The sequence below is a fragment of the Phalacrocorax aristotelis genome, chromosome 8 (genome assembly GCF_949628215.1).
Source record: "Phalacrocorax aristotelis chromosome 8, bGulAri2.1, whole genome shotgun sequence".
NCBI classification, from domain to species: domain Eukaryota; kingdom Metazoa; phylum Chordata; class Aves; order Suliformes; family Phalacrocoracidae; genus Phalacrocorax; species Phalacrocorax aristotelis.
In genome coordinates this window covers 41169223-41186941 of record NC_134283.1, presented here as the reverse complement: position 1 = coordinate 41186941, position 17719 = coordinate 41169223, and the positions used below count along the sequence as shown (strand labels likewise).

The 17719-nt window shown below is 51.7% G+C and overlaps 1 protein-coding gene across 1 annotated transcript; it reads left to right on the top strand.

The window, feature by feature from the left end:
• The first annotated feature begins 7774 nt into the window (after positions 1-7774).
• On the top strand, positions 7775-11170 carry WNT8A (Wnt family member 8A). The gene is made up of 6 exons (XM_075101008.1): positions 7775-7845; positions 7935-7968; positions 8183-8321; positions 9170-9295; positions 9421-9563; positions 10607-11170. The coding sequence occupies exons 1-6, from the start codon at positions 7775-7777 to the stop codon at positions 11168-11170; spliced, it is 1077 nt and encodes a 358-aa protein (XP_074957109.1).
• Positions 11171-17719: the final 6549 nt, after the last annotated feature.

The window sequence follows — 17719 nt, the reverse complement described above, 5'->3', positions numbered from 1 at the left end:
GCTTTCCTGGCCCTGAGAGGCCATTTTGCTAAAATGCAGCTCCTCCTCACACCGAGCGTGGCCAGACGAACCGCAGAGCCACAACGCAGCGATTTTTCATTACCCATACAGCCCGAAAGACCCAGGGACAGGCCAGCCAACCTGAGCAACGAGCATCAAAAAATGACTGGAGGTTGTTCTCCAGGCGGGATCGCTGGGCACTTTCATCAGCCGCCACTTAAGCTACTCAGACGCAGGGACTTTGCAAGCCTGTCCCATCCGTACGTGCCCACAGGCCACCCAAGTGCCAGCTGTGTCCTAGCCTTGCTTTGCCACCAGGCACGGGTGGGTGCTGGGATGGGCCGGGATGGGTGTGCGGTGCGGGGACGTCCCACAGGGGGGAGCCTCGTCCCCAGCCTGCGGGGACACTGCCTGGGGACACTGTCCCAGGCATCCCCACCACAGGCATCCTTGCCAGCCACTGTACCCTCCGCTCACGCTATGCTGCACCATTGTGTTTGATCCCGCATTGCAGGTTTTGCTTCTTTTCCATGAATTAACAGATGCAAAATATGCTGTTTTCATGCTCAAAGGGCCTGAGCAAAGCTCCCTCCGAAACTACCACAGTTCAGGTTTTCAGAGCTGGTTTGGGATTTAGGGAGGGAATATGGTCAAGGAAATCTGTTCTCAAAGGGGAAAAATACATCCCACAGAGGGTCCTAAGGGGTCTCCATGCCTGAAGGACACTGACAAGTTGGATCAGTGGGGAACCAGATCCCCACCTTTCATGTTCCCATCAGGTCAACTTTAAACCAAACAGTAAAGGCCTAAAACTGATTTAGTAAAGCCAGAGACCTTGCCATGGGTTGTCACTTTGCTATGAACTCAGGTAACACTGGAGACGTCTCCTCCCACCTCAAAAGAATAATAAATGCATGGTAGTGCCTTCACCTGCAGACTGATTAAAGCATATATATGAACATGACATCAATGCCCGCTCCATAAGAAATGGAAATACACAGCTCGATGCCTGTGAAAAGACAGGCAAGGCACGAAGAGCTTCCTTGGGCGGGGAGAGAAGAGCAAAGTGCCGGAGCCATGGTGGGCAGCATGGGGGGGAGAAAGCCCCTGAGCAGCACAGGTTCCCCACCGCCTTCTTGGGTCAAAACAGGTGGCAGAAGCAAGTTTTCTCCTCACTTTATTTTTCCCAAGGAGACTTAAAGTGCTTTTAAAGTTACCCTCCAGCCCAGAATCCCCCAGAGGAAGCCTCGGCTTTTCTACTCAGAATCGCCTCCACCCAAAGAAATAAAGATGACTTTTAAGAAAATATTCATAGCTCAAATCACCGTTTTCTTCTGTGAGTCTCAAAACTTCCCACACTCGGTGTGCCAGACACAGCCACCACCATCATGCACGTCCTTCAGCTCAGAAATTAAGATCTGTTCCCCGTGACATGAAGCGGATGGGGGACAGGAGGGGTGACAGAGCCACAGCAGGGAAGGGGCAGCGCAAGGAACCACGCTGGGAAAGGCTGGGGAGCACCACATGAGCCAGGTTGTAATCAGTTAATTTAACTCAAGTTTGGCCAGGAATGATTAAGAAGGAGGTGATAATTTTCCTCCATATCAAGTGCCCAATCTCTTCCTGGACAGCTTTTATCTGCTGAGGTGACACATCGCCAGGACAGAGATCTGTTCCCCTCATGCAGATGTGCAGGCAGTAACCTATCTGCTGCACTAACACCGTTTTGCATAACACTTCCTTTAAAGAAGGAGAGAAAAACAAAACACTTGTCCCTACTTTATAACGCTGCTGTGTAAACAGCCCTGTAGGCTTTGAAGGACACACCTAAAGGAGGCAGGTGAGGTGAGGCTGATCAGGTCGTGGAGCTGCCTCTCCAGGGCCAACCTGGCAGCTGGGTCTTCTTGAGAGTCGCTGAAACCTGGAGGTTAATCTAAACCCGGGCATTTTACTCTGCTCTGCTTTTTGGAGCAGCTCAGGACACGGCGGGACCAAGTTCAGACATGCCATTGCCCACAAGTAGCTTTGCATCGGCTTTGGATGCTGCGGAGATGGAGGCACAGAGTGGAAACTCAGCCAGGACGGACAAACAGCCTTTTTCCAGGGGTAGATGCTCAGCAAGGAAAAGTTTTGCTCCACTGGAAGGGCCAGGAAGGTTTGGGGCAGGAGATGTGACTTACCCCCGCAGTGCAGAGGGGATGCCGCCGCCTGCGCCTCCGCAGAGCAACGTGCCAGAGCTTTTATCAAGACATTTGACTCTGCAGGGTCATCTGCTCATTGCCCCCACGCTGGGAGGGCAAGGGAGCTGCCTTTGGGGCTTTGGAAATGGGTGAGGGCAGGGAGGCAGAGGCTTAGGATGGGAGTAGGGAAGTCGCTGGAGCGAGAAGATAGTGGAAAAGTATAGCTTTGAAACATGCAATGCAAAACCAGGGGAAGGAAGGGGAAGAACTGCCCTTTATCTGCTTGCAAGTGAAATAGCCTTGTTCTTCCCATGAGCAACATCCCATCTTGGCTCCTGGGCTGAAGCTGTCGTCTCAAACACTCATGTGAGCTTCTGCTCTGGCAGGCATGCAGCTCACCCGCACCTCCACCGCAGCAGTGCCCACAGCCTTCCCCAGACAGTTTGGCCAGGGGCTGCAGCCTCCCCAGCTCACCCGAGCCGACACGCAGCGGTCCCAGCCAGACAAGCTGCTCGTCTCCACGCCCCAGTGCTGGGGGACGGTGGCTGGGATCCAGGGCTGGCAGTGCCGCATGGGAATGTGGGGATCAACAAGTGGCTTTCCCCAGGGGAACACCCGTAGGGTGTTCGCAGGGTGAACACCCCTCTCCGGCTGCTGTCCCTAAGAGCAGAGGAGCAGACAATCGGGCTGGAAGGACCCCAATCCATCACCCAGCCCATCCCCCAATGCCACAACAGGGCTGTGCTCACCCATCTCAACCCTGATGCATGACGGGTCCACAGCAAATTAAATCCCGCCCTTGAACCCCTTGCTCTGCTTCTTGCTGATGGAAAAAAGAGGCTTTTCCTCCCTCATTTGCTGCTTCTTCTCTTTTCTAGCCCAAACCTGACATCCTGTGCACACAGGCCCAGGAGCTCTGTGATGCTCTGGGGCCATTTCTACGATCCCCATTAATGCTCTTGCTGAATCACCTTGGCTTGGCAGCCCTTGCTGGGAAACAACCTCGTCCCCAGCTAACTTGTGGCTGGAAAAACCAGAATTTGGGTTTTTTGCTTCCTGAAATCAAAAGACATAAAGGCCAAACTGTGCAACCTGGAGCCTCCTATGGTCCTGGTTTTTGGCATCCTGCTGGTCCTGTATTCTATTCCAGGATGTGTTTCCTTCAGTAGCAGAGCCTCTTACCTTGGACTTGCTCGTTCCTGGCCTCTCTGAAGAAGTTTGCTCCTTGCCCCATCACGCTGTACATGAGGCTGTGTTGGGAATCAGGATTAAAAGACAGAGAAACCAGCTGCATTGGTACAACTGAGCGGGGCAAACTGCTGTAGGGAAGCAGGAGGCAGGAACTCCTTGAGATAGTTTTGTCACGAGGAAAGCACCTAAACCATCACAGTTGGACGTTTTAACCTTGTTTTTAGTGAACATCGGGCCACTTCTAACTATGTGCCGGAATAGGAATGAAGAGGACTAAGGTGGTGGGATAGGTGTGGCATAAAACCTGATCTCTGCTTCACCTCCATCCTCAATTACTCTTCATTAATCAAAACACATTCATTATACAGGCAAAAATCCCACCAGCGTCGCTGGGTCCAGGGCTGGGGTCCTGCTGGGAACCACAGAAGTCTGTGGGGGACCAGGCAGAGCAACGGGGACCTGTTTTCCCCAATAAAATTGGGAAGACAAAAATAACCCAATTCCTGCATAGAGCTGAGCATGCAGGAGGATTGCTCTGTGGCAGCAGTCCTCTGCGATGGAGTATTTTGAAGGAAAGGGACAGGTCCGCTTTGCTGAGCGCTGGCTGCGTACAGACCAGGGACACAGCATCACCCACGGGGGCTTGGGTGGCTTCCCAGGGTGAGCGGTGCGGCAGAGCACCATAAAACATCCTCCACCTTGCCAGCGAGGGGGTAGCTTTCTAATTACCCAGGTGGATTTTTATTGTAACGAAGCCAGCAATGCAGGATTTGACGCTAGGGGTCTGAATGTGTCACCTGCCAAGGGCAATTTAGCAAGTGGTCTGTACTTTATTTTCCTGTTGTCCACAGCCATGGAGCTCGCTGCCCTGAAAGCCATGAGCCCTTCCCTGAGGGGCCTGCCGCCCATCAGAGTGTGTGGCACTTATATAAACCTATTTATCTCATCTCTGCCTTCTTTTAAATCCCTTATTCTGATGTGAAGAGGGTTTTATGGGTGCATGGGGCTGTATATACTATTACTACCTCTTGACTCGGGGCAGATAACAAAATATTTTAGGATTTCAGTTGTCCCAGGAAAAGCACTGGCTGTTTGGTCGTGTAGCAAGAAAATAAGAAACAAAGCATCAACATTTTATCATTAACGCCAAGGGGCTCCAGCTGACACTCAGGACACCGCTTTCCAAACAGCCTGCCCTGCAACAGCACGAGGAGCCAAGGCAAACTCCGGCGGTGCCACCGCGCCAGGCAGCTGCCGGCTCACTTGGAGGTCTCAGGCTGCCCAGAACGACTGACAGTTTTCTGCATAACGGGGTAAATTCAACAGAACTTCCCTTTCAGGTGTTTTTTTTTCCCCCATCCAAGACCAAACCAAAAGCAAGTTTCTAGGCAGCGGGAAAACCAAAGTGAAACTCCTTCAGCATCATTTCACAGACGGGACCTACGGCTCAGGTGACCCAGGCTGCGACCTGCAGGCTCTTCCCAAGGGTGAGGGGCAGCTCCAGCCCCGCTGCAGCCCTCCTGAGCCGCACATGCCCTGCGATGTACGGAGCAAAGCACCAGAATCAGCTTCCGAACAGCTACGCCCAGTCCAGTTCTCCACTGATTTACCCTGAGATCATAAGACCACCCAGTTCCGTGCCTCAGTTTACCCAACTGTAAAACAGAGACAGCTATCTTTAATCTGCTTTACTGCAAGGATGTTGCATGAAGCCCTTTAGAAGTGCAAAATGTATTAACGCAGCAGGACCAAAGTCTGCTTTTGCCTAAGGTGGGAAAGTCCAGCGGTGATACAGCTGGGATCGCTGCAGTCCCGTCAGGCTGGATAAGCCCACAGAAGTGCTGGCTCCCACTCGCTGGGAGTGAGCTGTAAATGCAGGAAAAAACTGCAGCAAAAAACTGCAGCAGCGTGGAAAGGCTTGTCCCAGCACGCTGCTTTGTTTGCTGACAGCTAGTGTAAGTGACAGCGTTGCCAGTGACTTTTAAGATCCCTGTGACTTTAATTGGAAGGGACATTTTTAATAGCCCAGGCAAATAGCTGTGTGATCCTGCCAACTGCAGCGACTGCTCACAGCAGAGCTTCACGCCCAGAGATGCTGTTATTCTTCTGGCGTGTGATAGGAATATCATGTGTGAACTGACATAGCAGACACGCCAACATTTTTTTAGCTGTACAAGCTCTCTCATACAAGAGAAAAAAAACCCCAAAACATCAATATGCCCCCAGGCCCAGCCAGACACAAACCCAAAAATGACCTGTGTGCACATAGAAAACGCACAGCAGATTTCCAAACCGTATGCATGGGCTTTAATCAATGAACTTCACTGATACATGGGTAACACTTTATTCACAGTAATTGTCCTTTTCCAGCTCTAACAAGTAGGATCTGTTCGGGATGGTAATGATTAAAATGCTGACTCACAGAGGGTTTTGCCATGCTGGCGGGTCTACACCAGCTTTGTGCTCACTTGGAAGGTATTTTACATCCCTGCTTTTCAACCAATCTGCAATTTTAATCCTCCGGCTGCAAACAGTTGTTTGTGGCTTTGCCCAACTGACTCCAGGTTTCCCTTCTGCAGGTCTCCAGGGACACAGTTCCCTCGCTCACTAACATGCTGATGGGCAGCGGGACAGGGAGAGTCCCGGTGCTTTCTGCAGCCAGGAACAGCGAGAAGCTTGCCTGCTCCTGGGCAGGAGGGAGAGGAGCGACAGGCCCCCACCTGCCTGGGACCTGAGCGGATAGAGCCGCGCTTCAGCCAGCCGGCGCTGTGACATGTAAAACCATAGGGCAGGTTGCTGGCTTTGCAATGGTCTCTTGCATTTCATGGCAAGACAGCAAAGTGCTTCACAAATGTGTTTAAAGCACAGCCTCCTACCTGACCGCAGTGGCACTGGCTGCGGCTGCTCCCCCAGCTGCGAAGGTGGGGTTTATCCCATTGTGGCCCCTTTTGCTCATGGCACAGCCCCCCGGTGCTGCGTGCGGTGCAGTCCCGTTCCCTTGAACCTCACATTTGCAGCCCCTTGTGAGTCCCCTTGCAGTAGCAGTGATTAACCCCAGGAGACGGCCGTACCCGGGGGTCAGCCGGGGAGCTGAGAGGAGGAGGAGGGCAGCACCTCTGCCCTGCCATGGAGCCAGCGCCGGGCAGATGCTGCGCCCCTGTGCCACGGGGCAGTGCCTGGCGGAGCCGGGGGACTGCTTGGCACTGCTGGCACAGCACGGCACAGTACTGCTTTTGGGCTAAGCACCCACAATTCTGCCCCACTCAGCAGGCAGAATCCCTGCCCAGGGTGAGCCAGCCCCCAGTCGGGACCATTCAGCCACAGGAAAACAGACCAAGAAGTTTCCACGAACACCATCCTGCTGTTGCACCATCCACAGCATTACAGCTCTTTACAGCCCTTAATGATATCGGCCGTAACTATTAAGAGGCTTTTTTGGGTTTCCTCTGATAAGGATTTTCCTTTCCTGAGCACAGCCGATGGCTCAGCAGTGGCAGAGGCCCCTCACTCGTCTCAGGGGGTACGAGCAGCGCTCCTGCCTGCAGAGCCAGCAAGCAGCCGTGCTTTTGCTGCAGCAGCCGTCACCGTAGGGAAATTGCTAACCCCAGAAAACTGTTCCCCTAATTACAGCGTTGGAGCATGGAGCAAACCACATAAATGATTCACACAGTGTTCCCAAGCTGCAGCCGCGTAAATTAGAGAGATTTCCAAACACTCCCGAGCTGTGCACACTGTTATCAGGATGGAAATGCAGAAACTTTCATCATCATAAAGAGGCGAGGAGGGAAAAAAGCCCGGCCGCTAAACGCATCACTTCAAATCAAGAAGACCTGGGAGGTCTATCCCCTATAGATCTTTACAGAACGGTTGTTAAAACTCCTCGGGGAGTTCTCATAGGAGGGAGCAGGCAGATAGCAGGGGAACTATAGAAATGCATCAGCTTGTTATTTCGGAGGGACGCAGGGACTGAGCCTCCGCTGGCAAGCACAGGATGAAAAGGAGAAGCCAAGCAGACTTGGGGCCAAGAGAAAGGGATGGCTGGCGGTGGGGAAGAGAGTTAAAAGTGTCCCATTGTTAGGGAAGTTTGCTCTCCTTCAGACCATCCCGCTCCCAGGGACACCGCGCCGCCTTTTGAAGTGCAACCTTAGGCGGTTCCTTGTCACCCATTGGAGCGGGAGCTTTTTTACCACATTAAGTCATTGGGTAGCAAATGAATGGGGGGTTTTGACTATTCACAACTTCACCTTATAAATATCAGGGTTGCAGATTCCCGCAGCTTTCCTCCATCCCAATAGCTCACCTTGGGAAGAAGCGGAGGGAGGCGGCCCTGCTCACTCGGGGACCTGCGGTGCGGAGAGCTACGGATCAGCGAAAGGGATCCAACCCCGCTCCTTGTGACAGCCATGAAGAGAAGCACCTTCCTCATCCTCTCCATCACGGGGGTCTATGGCGCCGTTCTCCATGCAGCAGCATGGTAGGGTCCAACTCAGTGGAAAGGACGTTTTTTAGGGATACTCTTCAGCCTGTGGTAAACTGTGATTCATTTTCTTTTCTTTGTTTCAGGTCTGTGAATAACTTTCTGATGACAGGACCTAAGGTAATTTAACACATAGGCTGTGAGGAATTTAAGTAGAGCAATTTTGTTTTGCAAATGGGAAATAGTTCTTTTCCAAGGAACCAGACTTCCTGGAGCATATCATCTCCAAGTCCTGCCGAGTAAGGAGGGAAAGGACTCGCAACCCATTTCTGTCTGTTTTCGTTGATAAATGGTAAAACATGGTGGGTTTTAACCCCGCTGTTTCCCATGCCAGGCTTACCTGACGTACTCCAGCAGCGTGGCGGCCGGGGCGCACAGCGGGATGGAGGAGTGCAAGTTCCAGTTTGGGTGGGAGCGCTGGAACTGTCCCGAGAGCGCCCTGCAGCTCTCCACCCACAACCGGCTCCGCAGCGGTGAGTGCGCCTTTACCTGCTGGCACCAGCATCCCCATCCCGGGATACCTTTGGGTACAAGCTGGGATACCCTCTGGAGAGAGCTGGGGATGCCAATTAAACTGACCGATGGAGAAGGGTTTGTGTGTCCCAAATATCATGGTTGTTTTTCTCCATCTGTATTAACTGGATGTAATAAATAGCGCTAAGATTTTTCTAGGAGTCCCAGGTTCTCTCTGGATCTCCATCCGTGCTAGGCTAGAGCTCGGTCCTTCCCGCAGCGCTGCTCCATGGGGTTGCTCCTGCCACTTTGTGTGCAGCATCCCAGGAGCGCAATGCTAGAGGCACCTGAGCGTGCAACGGGGAGAAACGCAGGAGAGACGAAGAGAGAAACCAGAGACACGCACTAAGAAATCATCTTCATAAGAAAGTGGTGGATGTATTTGAACGCTGACTGCTTCCACAAGCAGAAATCTCTTTTTTTTCCCAGAACAGCATCACGATTTGAATGTTAGGAAAGCCAAAAAAGACACTGAATTAGAAGTGCAGGTGCAGACAGCTGTTAGCACAGGTTCAACCACCGACTGGAACAAGATCAATGACAATTTTCCCCAGCAGGCAAGATTGAAGCGTGAACATACCCCCTAAGCAGGAAAGGACAGAGACAAACCAAGTACCAGGTGAAGCAAGTGATAACCAACCTTAGCCAGAGCAGGACCCGGGCATTACCTTACGATCCTGCTGTTGCCAAGAAACTCCATCTCATACATGGACACCTGCACAGTATTATACCAAGTTGCTGAATCCCTTGTTGCCAGTACCAGTGTCTATGTTTGTATGTGACAGCTTTTTTTTCCTCTTTCCCCCAGCTACCCGGGAAACATCCTTTGTACACGCCATCAGCTCGGCCGGTGTCATGTACACCCTCACCAGGAACTGCAGCATGGGAGACTTCGAGAGCTGCGGCTGCGACGACTCCAGGAACGGCCGTGTCGGTGAGCTGCCATACCAAGACAGGCTGACGTTGTTTCTCCATCCCCACACGCATCCCCCCCTGGATTTCAGGGCAGAATTTGGCCCAGCGGGACGGTTCTGTGCTTAGAGTGCATCTGTCTTGCAGGTGGCCGAGGCTGGGTCTGGGGAGGATGCAGCGACAACGTGGAGTTTGGGGAGAGGATTTCCAAGCTCTTTGTGGATGCTTTGGAAACAGGGCACGATACCCGCGCGCTGATTAACCTGCACAACAATGAAGTCGGGAGACTTGTAAGTAAAATAAAATAATAATAATAACAATAATAATGTCTATATTGAAAACAAAATCCAAGAGTCTGGTAGGCTGCTCAGGTCCCCATCTCCAGCCCCCTGTGACAATATAGGCTCTGTAGTGTTCGCACAGGGGAAAAATACAGCCGGAATCTGGCCCTAAACTGAACACAAGGAACTGCAGTAAGAGCTGTTCCCACTTCCAGCTTCCGCAGCTGCGTGTAACGCAGTTAACTACTAGCACACACCAGTTATTCAGAAATGCGCAGGTTTTTTACTCACCTAGTGCTTGTCTGGTCTGTAAAACAAAGCAAGAACCACCTTGCTTTCTTGCAATACGCATTTCCAAGCCATTTGGCCGGGGAAGCCAGGTGTGAGCTAGCCCTGCTCGCAAGCCGGCCGCCAGGCTCGCCCCCCACTCCCCACCTGGGCCGGCGGAGGCTTTCAGCATCTTGCCAAACCTCCTTGTTTGTGAAAACAAGGACGGCAACACTTAACATACCTATCTCATAGGGTGTGTCGAGGCTTAATCTCACATAGATACCAGTGATTGAGACCTTATAAATACCAGAGGGAGATAGGTAGATAATATCTGTGAAGTGCTTCCCTGGAGGAGATGCAGAGAGGGTGGGTATGATTATTCTGAAGCAGTTTCACACGTTTTGAATGAAACTTCTGAGATGGATGGTGGGTTGATGCTCTGATGAGCGAGGCGAGCTGCAGACTAGAACAGCATGAGAAGGGCACGACCCGGCAAATGTGCTTTTTTTTCTCTTTCCTGAAGAAACAGCTCCTGCAAGGGCTGGAGACAATAGTTTGTGCCCACTTGTTATCTCTGTCCTTTTCGTTAGTGAAGAGGGACAGATATTTTCCAGGAACTGAAATAAGAGCTTCGGCTCGTGTCTTTGAAGGACCCAAAGTCATGCCCAGCACGAGCCACTTTTGACCCATTGCCCCCGGAATTAGAAGTGCTGTAGAGCCTGGTTTGGGGATTTAAATAATGATGCTCTGACACTCCTAATTTATCCACCTTTTCCACCAAGGCTGTGAAAGCCACGATGAAGCGAGCCTGCAAGTGCCATGGGGTGTCAGGCAGCTGCAGCATCCAGACCTGCTGGCTCCAGCTCGCCGAGTTTCGTGAGATTGGGAACTACCTGAAGATAAAATATGACCAAGCCCACAAGCTGGAGATGGACAAGAGACGGATGAGAGCTGGCAACAGCGCCGACAGCCGTGGAGCCACGGCAGAGACCTTCCACCACGTCCACCCCACAGAGCTCGTCTTCCTGGAGGACTCTCCCGACTACTGCACGAGGAACGCCAGCCTGGGCCACCACGGCACCGAGGGCCGCGAGTGCCTCCAGACCGGCAAGAACCTCTCGCAATGGGAGAAGAGGAGCTGCCGGCGGCTGTGCACCGAGTGCGGTCTCCGCGTGGAGGAGAGGAGGACGGAGGTGGTGGCCAGCTGCAACTGCAAGTTCCACTGGTGCTGCACGGTGCGGTGTGAGCAGTGCCGGCAGCTGGTGGCCAAGCACTTCTGTGCCCGCCGCAACACCACCGCCGTCCCCAACCACATCAAGCGGAGGAACAAGGGCCATAAGAGATAGAGGGCAGCCGTGGTGCCCGAGGAGGACGCTTTGGTGTCCCCACGCTCAGCAGCCAGCAGCAGAGCTGGGATGGGAAGGAGCGTCCCCGGGGAGCTGTGGGGTCCGGAGGGCTGAGCGGGGCATCGCACAAGGTGATGGGGCCTCCTGCGGCTGATGCTGTGAGATGAGGAAGCACAAGGCGCGGGCGCTGAGGGAGCACAGTCCTTCTTGCTTCCATGTTTTTTCCTCACTATTTACCAGCAGCTTCTTTCTTTTGGGGAGTCACTTTATTTGTGTGTTGGACAGAGGAAAGAATTTAACTTTTTCAGTCAGCTCAGCCCCTTGCACCACATCCAGCAGGTCAGCGGTGGGGCTCCAGCCCCACGGCAAGCAAGGCGGGGACAGGCGCCGGTGGCCTAAAGTGGGCCTCACTGGGTGGCTCCATCCCAGCACCCCCGGCCCAGCAGGTCACGCACAGCAACTGCTCAGCAGTGTTTCTAGTGGAGAACTTTATGCACTTTCTCATGTGAGAGGCGGTTTTGCAGCGTCGCAGTGTGTATTACAATGACTGGAGCTTTTTGAGGGCTTTGATATGTTTCAAGCCAGTGTTTACAGATTTCATATCTTCCCTGTCCCCTTTTTATATTGATACCAGAATTCTTGCCCCAAATGGACAGTAGCTTCATGTATTTGTACTGGATGAAATTAAGTTGTTTACAATTCCTATACCTTTTTTTTTTTTTTAATTAGCAGATAAGAATTCAGAATTCTTTATGCCTAATGTTGTTTATTAATAAGTTGTATTATTGCTTAGCACAATCTATTTTCTCTATATATTTTGAAGGTATCCCTAAAGAGTTAGATTTTGGACTGTATTTTGCAATAAACACCACAATAAAAAGGATTGGCTTTTTCCTTTCTGGCTTCCTAGCAGTATGACTTCACATGCAAAAGCACCCCTTTCTGTGTAAAGCCCAGCACTTCCACCATTTCTCATCATTAATCCAACAGCCACTGAAGCCAGCGAGAAGGTTTTTCTCCTAGACCTCAACAAAAGTTGGCTGCAGCCTTCAATCCCCAGAGGGTTTGCTTTAATACCTATCACTGTAATATCTAACCTTTTTCAAGTGCTGAGTATGCAGGCACTGCCTGGCTAAAGCCAGTTCTGAAGCTCCCGATGCCTCTTTAATTTGCCTAGGCCCGACATCCCCCAGACAATGCGAGGCTGCCCTGCTTTGATGTGGAAAGCGAGTGCAAAATTCTTGGAGGCACGAGAGGAACCCTTTGAACTGGGGACAGGAGAGAAAACTTGGGGACGGTTGTGAATGTGTCTGCAGGTTCCCTGCTGCTCTGGGTGCGGGGAGGGCAGGAGGGGACACGCGCCGGCTGCTGCTGTCCCAGGCGGGTCTGGCTCTTCTCCTGGCTTCTCCAGGGCTGGATTGCTCCTAGGAGTCACAGCAGTGCTCCAGAGGGAGCCAGGGCTGTGCCACTGCCTGCACCCATGACGCAGGGGCAAGGGATGCTTTACCAGGTTTACGTTCCAGCCAGGGGAGGAGGAGAGACAAGTGAAAAGAAGCCAAGAACAACAAACCAAAAAACAAACAAACCAACCCAAAACACAAAAGTTCTGCCAGCACATTGCGCCCACACTACAAATGCTTTGATGCTGTTGTATCCGGGTATCCCTACAGCTCCTAGTGCAAACACAGCCCCGACACACACTTGAGCCAAATCAGGAAGCTCAAGGTGTAAAACATGCAAGTCGGGAAGCACCACTGACTTCCATGCATTTATTTTTGCAAAGAGCGGTTTCATTACAGCTAGAAGGGCTATGCCAGCGGGCCATCCATTTGGGGGCCTTGTTTGCTGCCTTTGGAGTAGCTAATTCTAAAATTTCCATAATTAATAGGCCACACCGCCAAAGCAAGAAACTCCACGATTTTCAGTGTTGCTGCAACAGTGTTTACAACCCATCAGAAGTTAGGCTGAACTGGTAATGATAAAAACAAACAAACCAAACCTCTTTCCTGCATCTTATACACTGGCTGGCTTGTCTGCACAGAAACGCAGGCTCTATTTTCATAATACCTGCTGTGGTTGCCTGGACTGCTGCTGCCCCACCGAGGTGCCCTGGGCCAGCACTCAGCAGCACCAGCCCCACGCCTGCGCAGTGCCACGAGCTGTGGGCACAACATGCTGCCAAAATCCCACGGGGCCACAAAATGAGGTTACACAGAGCACAGGGCAGCTGCTGCTGATGTGCACCCAGAGGAGGGAAACAGTATTTCACCAGGATAACTCCCATGCACAAAAAAACATCTTGCTGTATACCACGGTTAATAAACTGCACAGGTAAATGCTGGGAGATGAGGACTCTCCATGAGCGGGCATGTTCAGGACATGCTGTGTATCCTACACATCTCTCTGCAGCACCTTTTCAAACTAACATGACTGCAGTGGCATGAAGTGACGTGAAGTGGCAGGTTTGCAAGTGCCCACAGCATCAGACCAGATATCTGTCCCATGCAGGGACAGGGAAAGGGGTTGCAGAGAGGAGCAGAGATGCCACGGCCAGGACTGATCCTTCTCCTGCTGAACCCTTCCATTCCCCCCGACCAGCAGCCAGGGGCTTGCTGAGCCAGCACTCATATCCACAGCATTGCATTTAAATGCTGGAGATGAACTGTACTTGCTTGAATTTGTCTAACTGCTTTTTTTTTTTTTAATCCATTTATATTTCTGGCACCCAAACTATCTAAAGCAACAAGCATATCTTATGCAAAAGCCAGAGACCAAATGCAAATTGAAGTGAACTCAAGAGAAAGTTACATACCATCCCATGAAACAAATTTCCATTCTTTTTATAGCTCACAGAGACAATACCGACCGTGAACAAATACAAAAGACAACTCTATGGCTTAGAGCTGCACCTTGCCAGAGATATTACAGTCCTGGAGAAGCTGAAGCTCTCTCATCCTCCCCCTTGTTGCTCGGATACAAGAGTCATCAATTCTCACTACATTCACTACAAAACAATAGAAATTCAGGACCATCTTAATCCATCACAGCACTGTCAGGGAGCCCCGACACCCCTGCCCACTGGTACTCGCTTTTGGTAACAACACACACAGAAATGCCACGTGCACGGCGTGGCACAGGGTAGCAAACCCCAAAGCTGCCTGTGCGACACGACCCATCAGGCTGATTTCATCATTTCAGCGGTGATTTTACCTGGACAGCCAGCTCCTGCACAACAGTTTTCAAAATAACAACGCCCAGCAAAGTCACATCATCTGCCAGTTGGAAAGGCTCATTCTCTAACCACAACCAAAGAGCATTGGAAGGGAGTGATGGTGTCTCCAGACCTGAATGTATTTACTCATGGTTACCCAAAGTCAAGTCCAATTTGTAACACAGATCCCAAACACCTGTAACTCACTGCTGGCTTGGAGGAAGGGATGGACTGGCCCTATAAACCCTTGAGGAGGAACCTGACTGCTGTCCTGCAGTAATAGTAACAAACCTAATTACAATGAAAAAGTAAAAACCTTAATTGGGGCCAGATACTGTATGAACTCAAACCAAAATCCTGCTGCCTGGCCCTGAAGAGCAGTCAGCACTGCTTCTCCCCTTCAGGGCCGAAGGCTCCTCGCAGCGCTGGGTTGCAGAGAGGGATGCAGAGGACCTGTGCCGGCGACGCCCTGGAGCAGGCACACCACACTGAACCCCTGAGCAGGGGCTTCGGGCAGGGCTGCGGAGCTGCTGGGACAGTCCTGGAGCAGCACCTCTGTGTTTGAGCAGGCTCTGCCAGAGCTGCAGCGCACGGAGCACAGCCATTGCTGTGGAAGGGTAACCTATGTGATAAGAAAGCTGTGGGACAGCAGCTGGATTGGCCTGAAATCACCATTGGCTTTGTGCAGGTTTCCCACTACCTTTCCAGCAGTGTATCTGTGCCTTTATTTTCAGAAAGGACTAGTTTATATTCCATTTTTAATGAGAAAGGGAAACATTTGCTAAATGAAGAAATAATACAGTCCAGCTATAGCATTAGCACAGACCAGTGCTGGTCTATTCAGAGCTGCCTGCTCAGCTATTGATAGGATTTCAGAAAGTCAGTGTTGGGATGCTTGTACCAGGATAACGGCCCAGGCGAAGCCTGCAAGCTTTCCTGGACCTTCCCATCTAACCCAGGATCACCACTGACACCATCTCACCTCTTGCCCCTTGGCCGTGCTGCCGTGCAGGCGCCCATCACGGCGCCTTCACCAGGAGCCATGGCGAGTGCTCGACAGCTGCAGCGGCCACCCACTCACCAGCTTTTCTTCTTGTTTCTTCTTCCTTGTAGGTGGAAATGCCCCCACAGCCTAATTCCCCTCGAGGCAGGGAAACGCGCCTGGCTCCGCACATGGTGTTGGCTAGGGTCACCTCCATCGCTGCCTGGAGGAAATGTGAAGCCCAGGTGCACACCATGCCAGCACGCTATTGATAGGGACAGAGCGCACGTCCCGGGGAGCGCCGTTCACGCGGAGGCAGGCGAGCGTTCACGTTCATCTAGGCAGCGGCAGTGCAGACCTCGGAGCCACCGGTACAGGCTGAGGATGTCACCCAGCACAGAAGTTGGATCCATGCTGTTGCTTTTCCTCCCTCTCCCAGAAGAGTGCAGGGATGGCTCTGATGGAGAATTTACACTGTGATCGTTGGCCGTGTGCCTCATTGGCCTCCCACTGCAGGCTGGCAGGGACCTTTGTGCTCGGAGGGTGATGTGCCGTGGGGAGCGATACCTGCCCCAGCCCCCCGACAAGTCATGTTGCTCTACAGTGACTGTCAGCAACCTGCGAATTGCATTTCTGTAATTGACAAAGTGTTTTGCTCTTGACTACAGAGGAGAGGACGTCTGTGCGATATAGCGACAAGTCCGAGAGGGAAACCGAGCCGGGAAGGCTACGCACTGACGAGCCACGTGCATGGATGGTCTTTGCAAAGTGGTTTGTAGAGGGATGAATTCTGGCCTAGCACTGCTCCTCCCCACCCCAGCTGGAGGCTGTGCCCTCCCCTGACACCCCACAGCAGCCCTCCTTTACCCCAGCCTGCTTCACTTCAGCTGTTAAACTCCTTGCCTGGTGGATTACCTTTAATTTATGCCACCAGTGCCCTTTCATGGATTATAATTCTGTATGAGATGTTTGTGCTGTATCCTCCCCCCATATTAAAGTGTCAGGAGTATATCCCCAGGCCATCCATCTTCAACACTTCCGCATGGCCTTGGCAATTCTCTGACATGAATATTATGGCTCTCCATGCAGAGTCTCCATCACTCAAGCTGACAAGTGTTAGAATCTCCTCTCTTGAACAGGGTAAGCGACCTTTTCATATGCAGCGTAGATTCCCGGTCACGCTGCATCTGGTGCAGTGAAACCAGTGAGTGCCAGCAATTCCCTAAAGTCTTAAAAAACAAGTCACATGTCCTTTTCGACTTGCAAAACCAACCCTTAGCATGACAAAGTTAAAGGGCCTTAATCAGCCCCTGGTTAGCCCCTGCTAGTGCCAGTCCCTTAGAGGAGGATGAAAAAGCATCTGTGTGGTGCCTTCTGCAGGATTTATTGACGGGGATTTTGCAGGGAAAGATGGAGAATTTGGGCATCTGACTTGCTGGAGTGTATAGGAAAGATTTTTGTGACCTTTTAGTGACTTTGAAATGTCAACTCTGATCTTAAGCAACACTCCTTTTTTAAAGTGAGGTGCTTTAAGTTAGATCCCTAAACCCCACCAGCCTGATTTTCAAAGCTGCTAAGCACCTGGGCTTCCCACAGTGCTTGCAGGAGCTTCCCTCTACCGGTGCCTTGTGAGAAGCAGAGGGAGGCAACAACCCTTAAAAGCCCTTCCAGGTGAGACCTTCACAGCTGTGCTGCCATGGGGACACTCCAGTCCATGTTGCCTGACAGAAGTGGGATCCTCTTGAACCGAGCTGCACAGTGACTCAAGTTAAATCCCTCCTGGAAGATTCCCACGTTACCCCAAGTCTTTGGTTAAACTGGTACCTTAGTTGTTTTTCTTCTCTAGAGAGCAACGGGACTTCCATAGCAGCTTCGCCACCTTCCCCCTACACAGCTCCCCGTGGTGGCTCATCGCCAACACAGCGCAACAGAAACTTGTTAACACCTTTTCACTTCAGTCTTATTAAAGTTAAGGCAATTAACAGCTTCACTATTTACAAAACAAATCCTCTTTGTAACACCTGAGAAAAAGAGTTACAAGTGTTTCCCAAACATTTCTCAGCTGGGGAGGACAGCTACAATAACTCTACAGGGAATTGTTGCATCCACTCTCCCTGGCTGGCGAGAAGTCCTCATTTACCGTGAAGTCAGACTGTGCTTCCATCCAGGAGGCCTGAGCAGCAAGCACTGGTCTGCTGAGAAAGTTTCTTATCCAAGGGTTATTCCAAGGGGAAAGAGGTGTACGGGGAGCCAGGGTGTGAATCAATTGTCCACCCGCTGGTCCTTACTTCTGACCAGTCACGTGTGCTGATGCACAAGAGCCGCTTGTGGGTAAGGCAGGTTGTTCCCCTCCAAA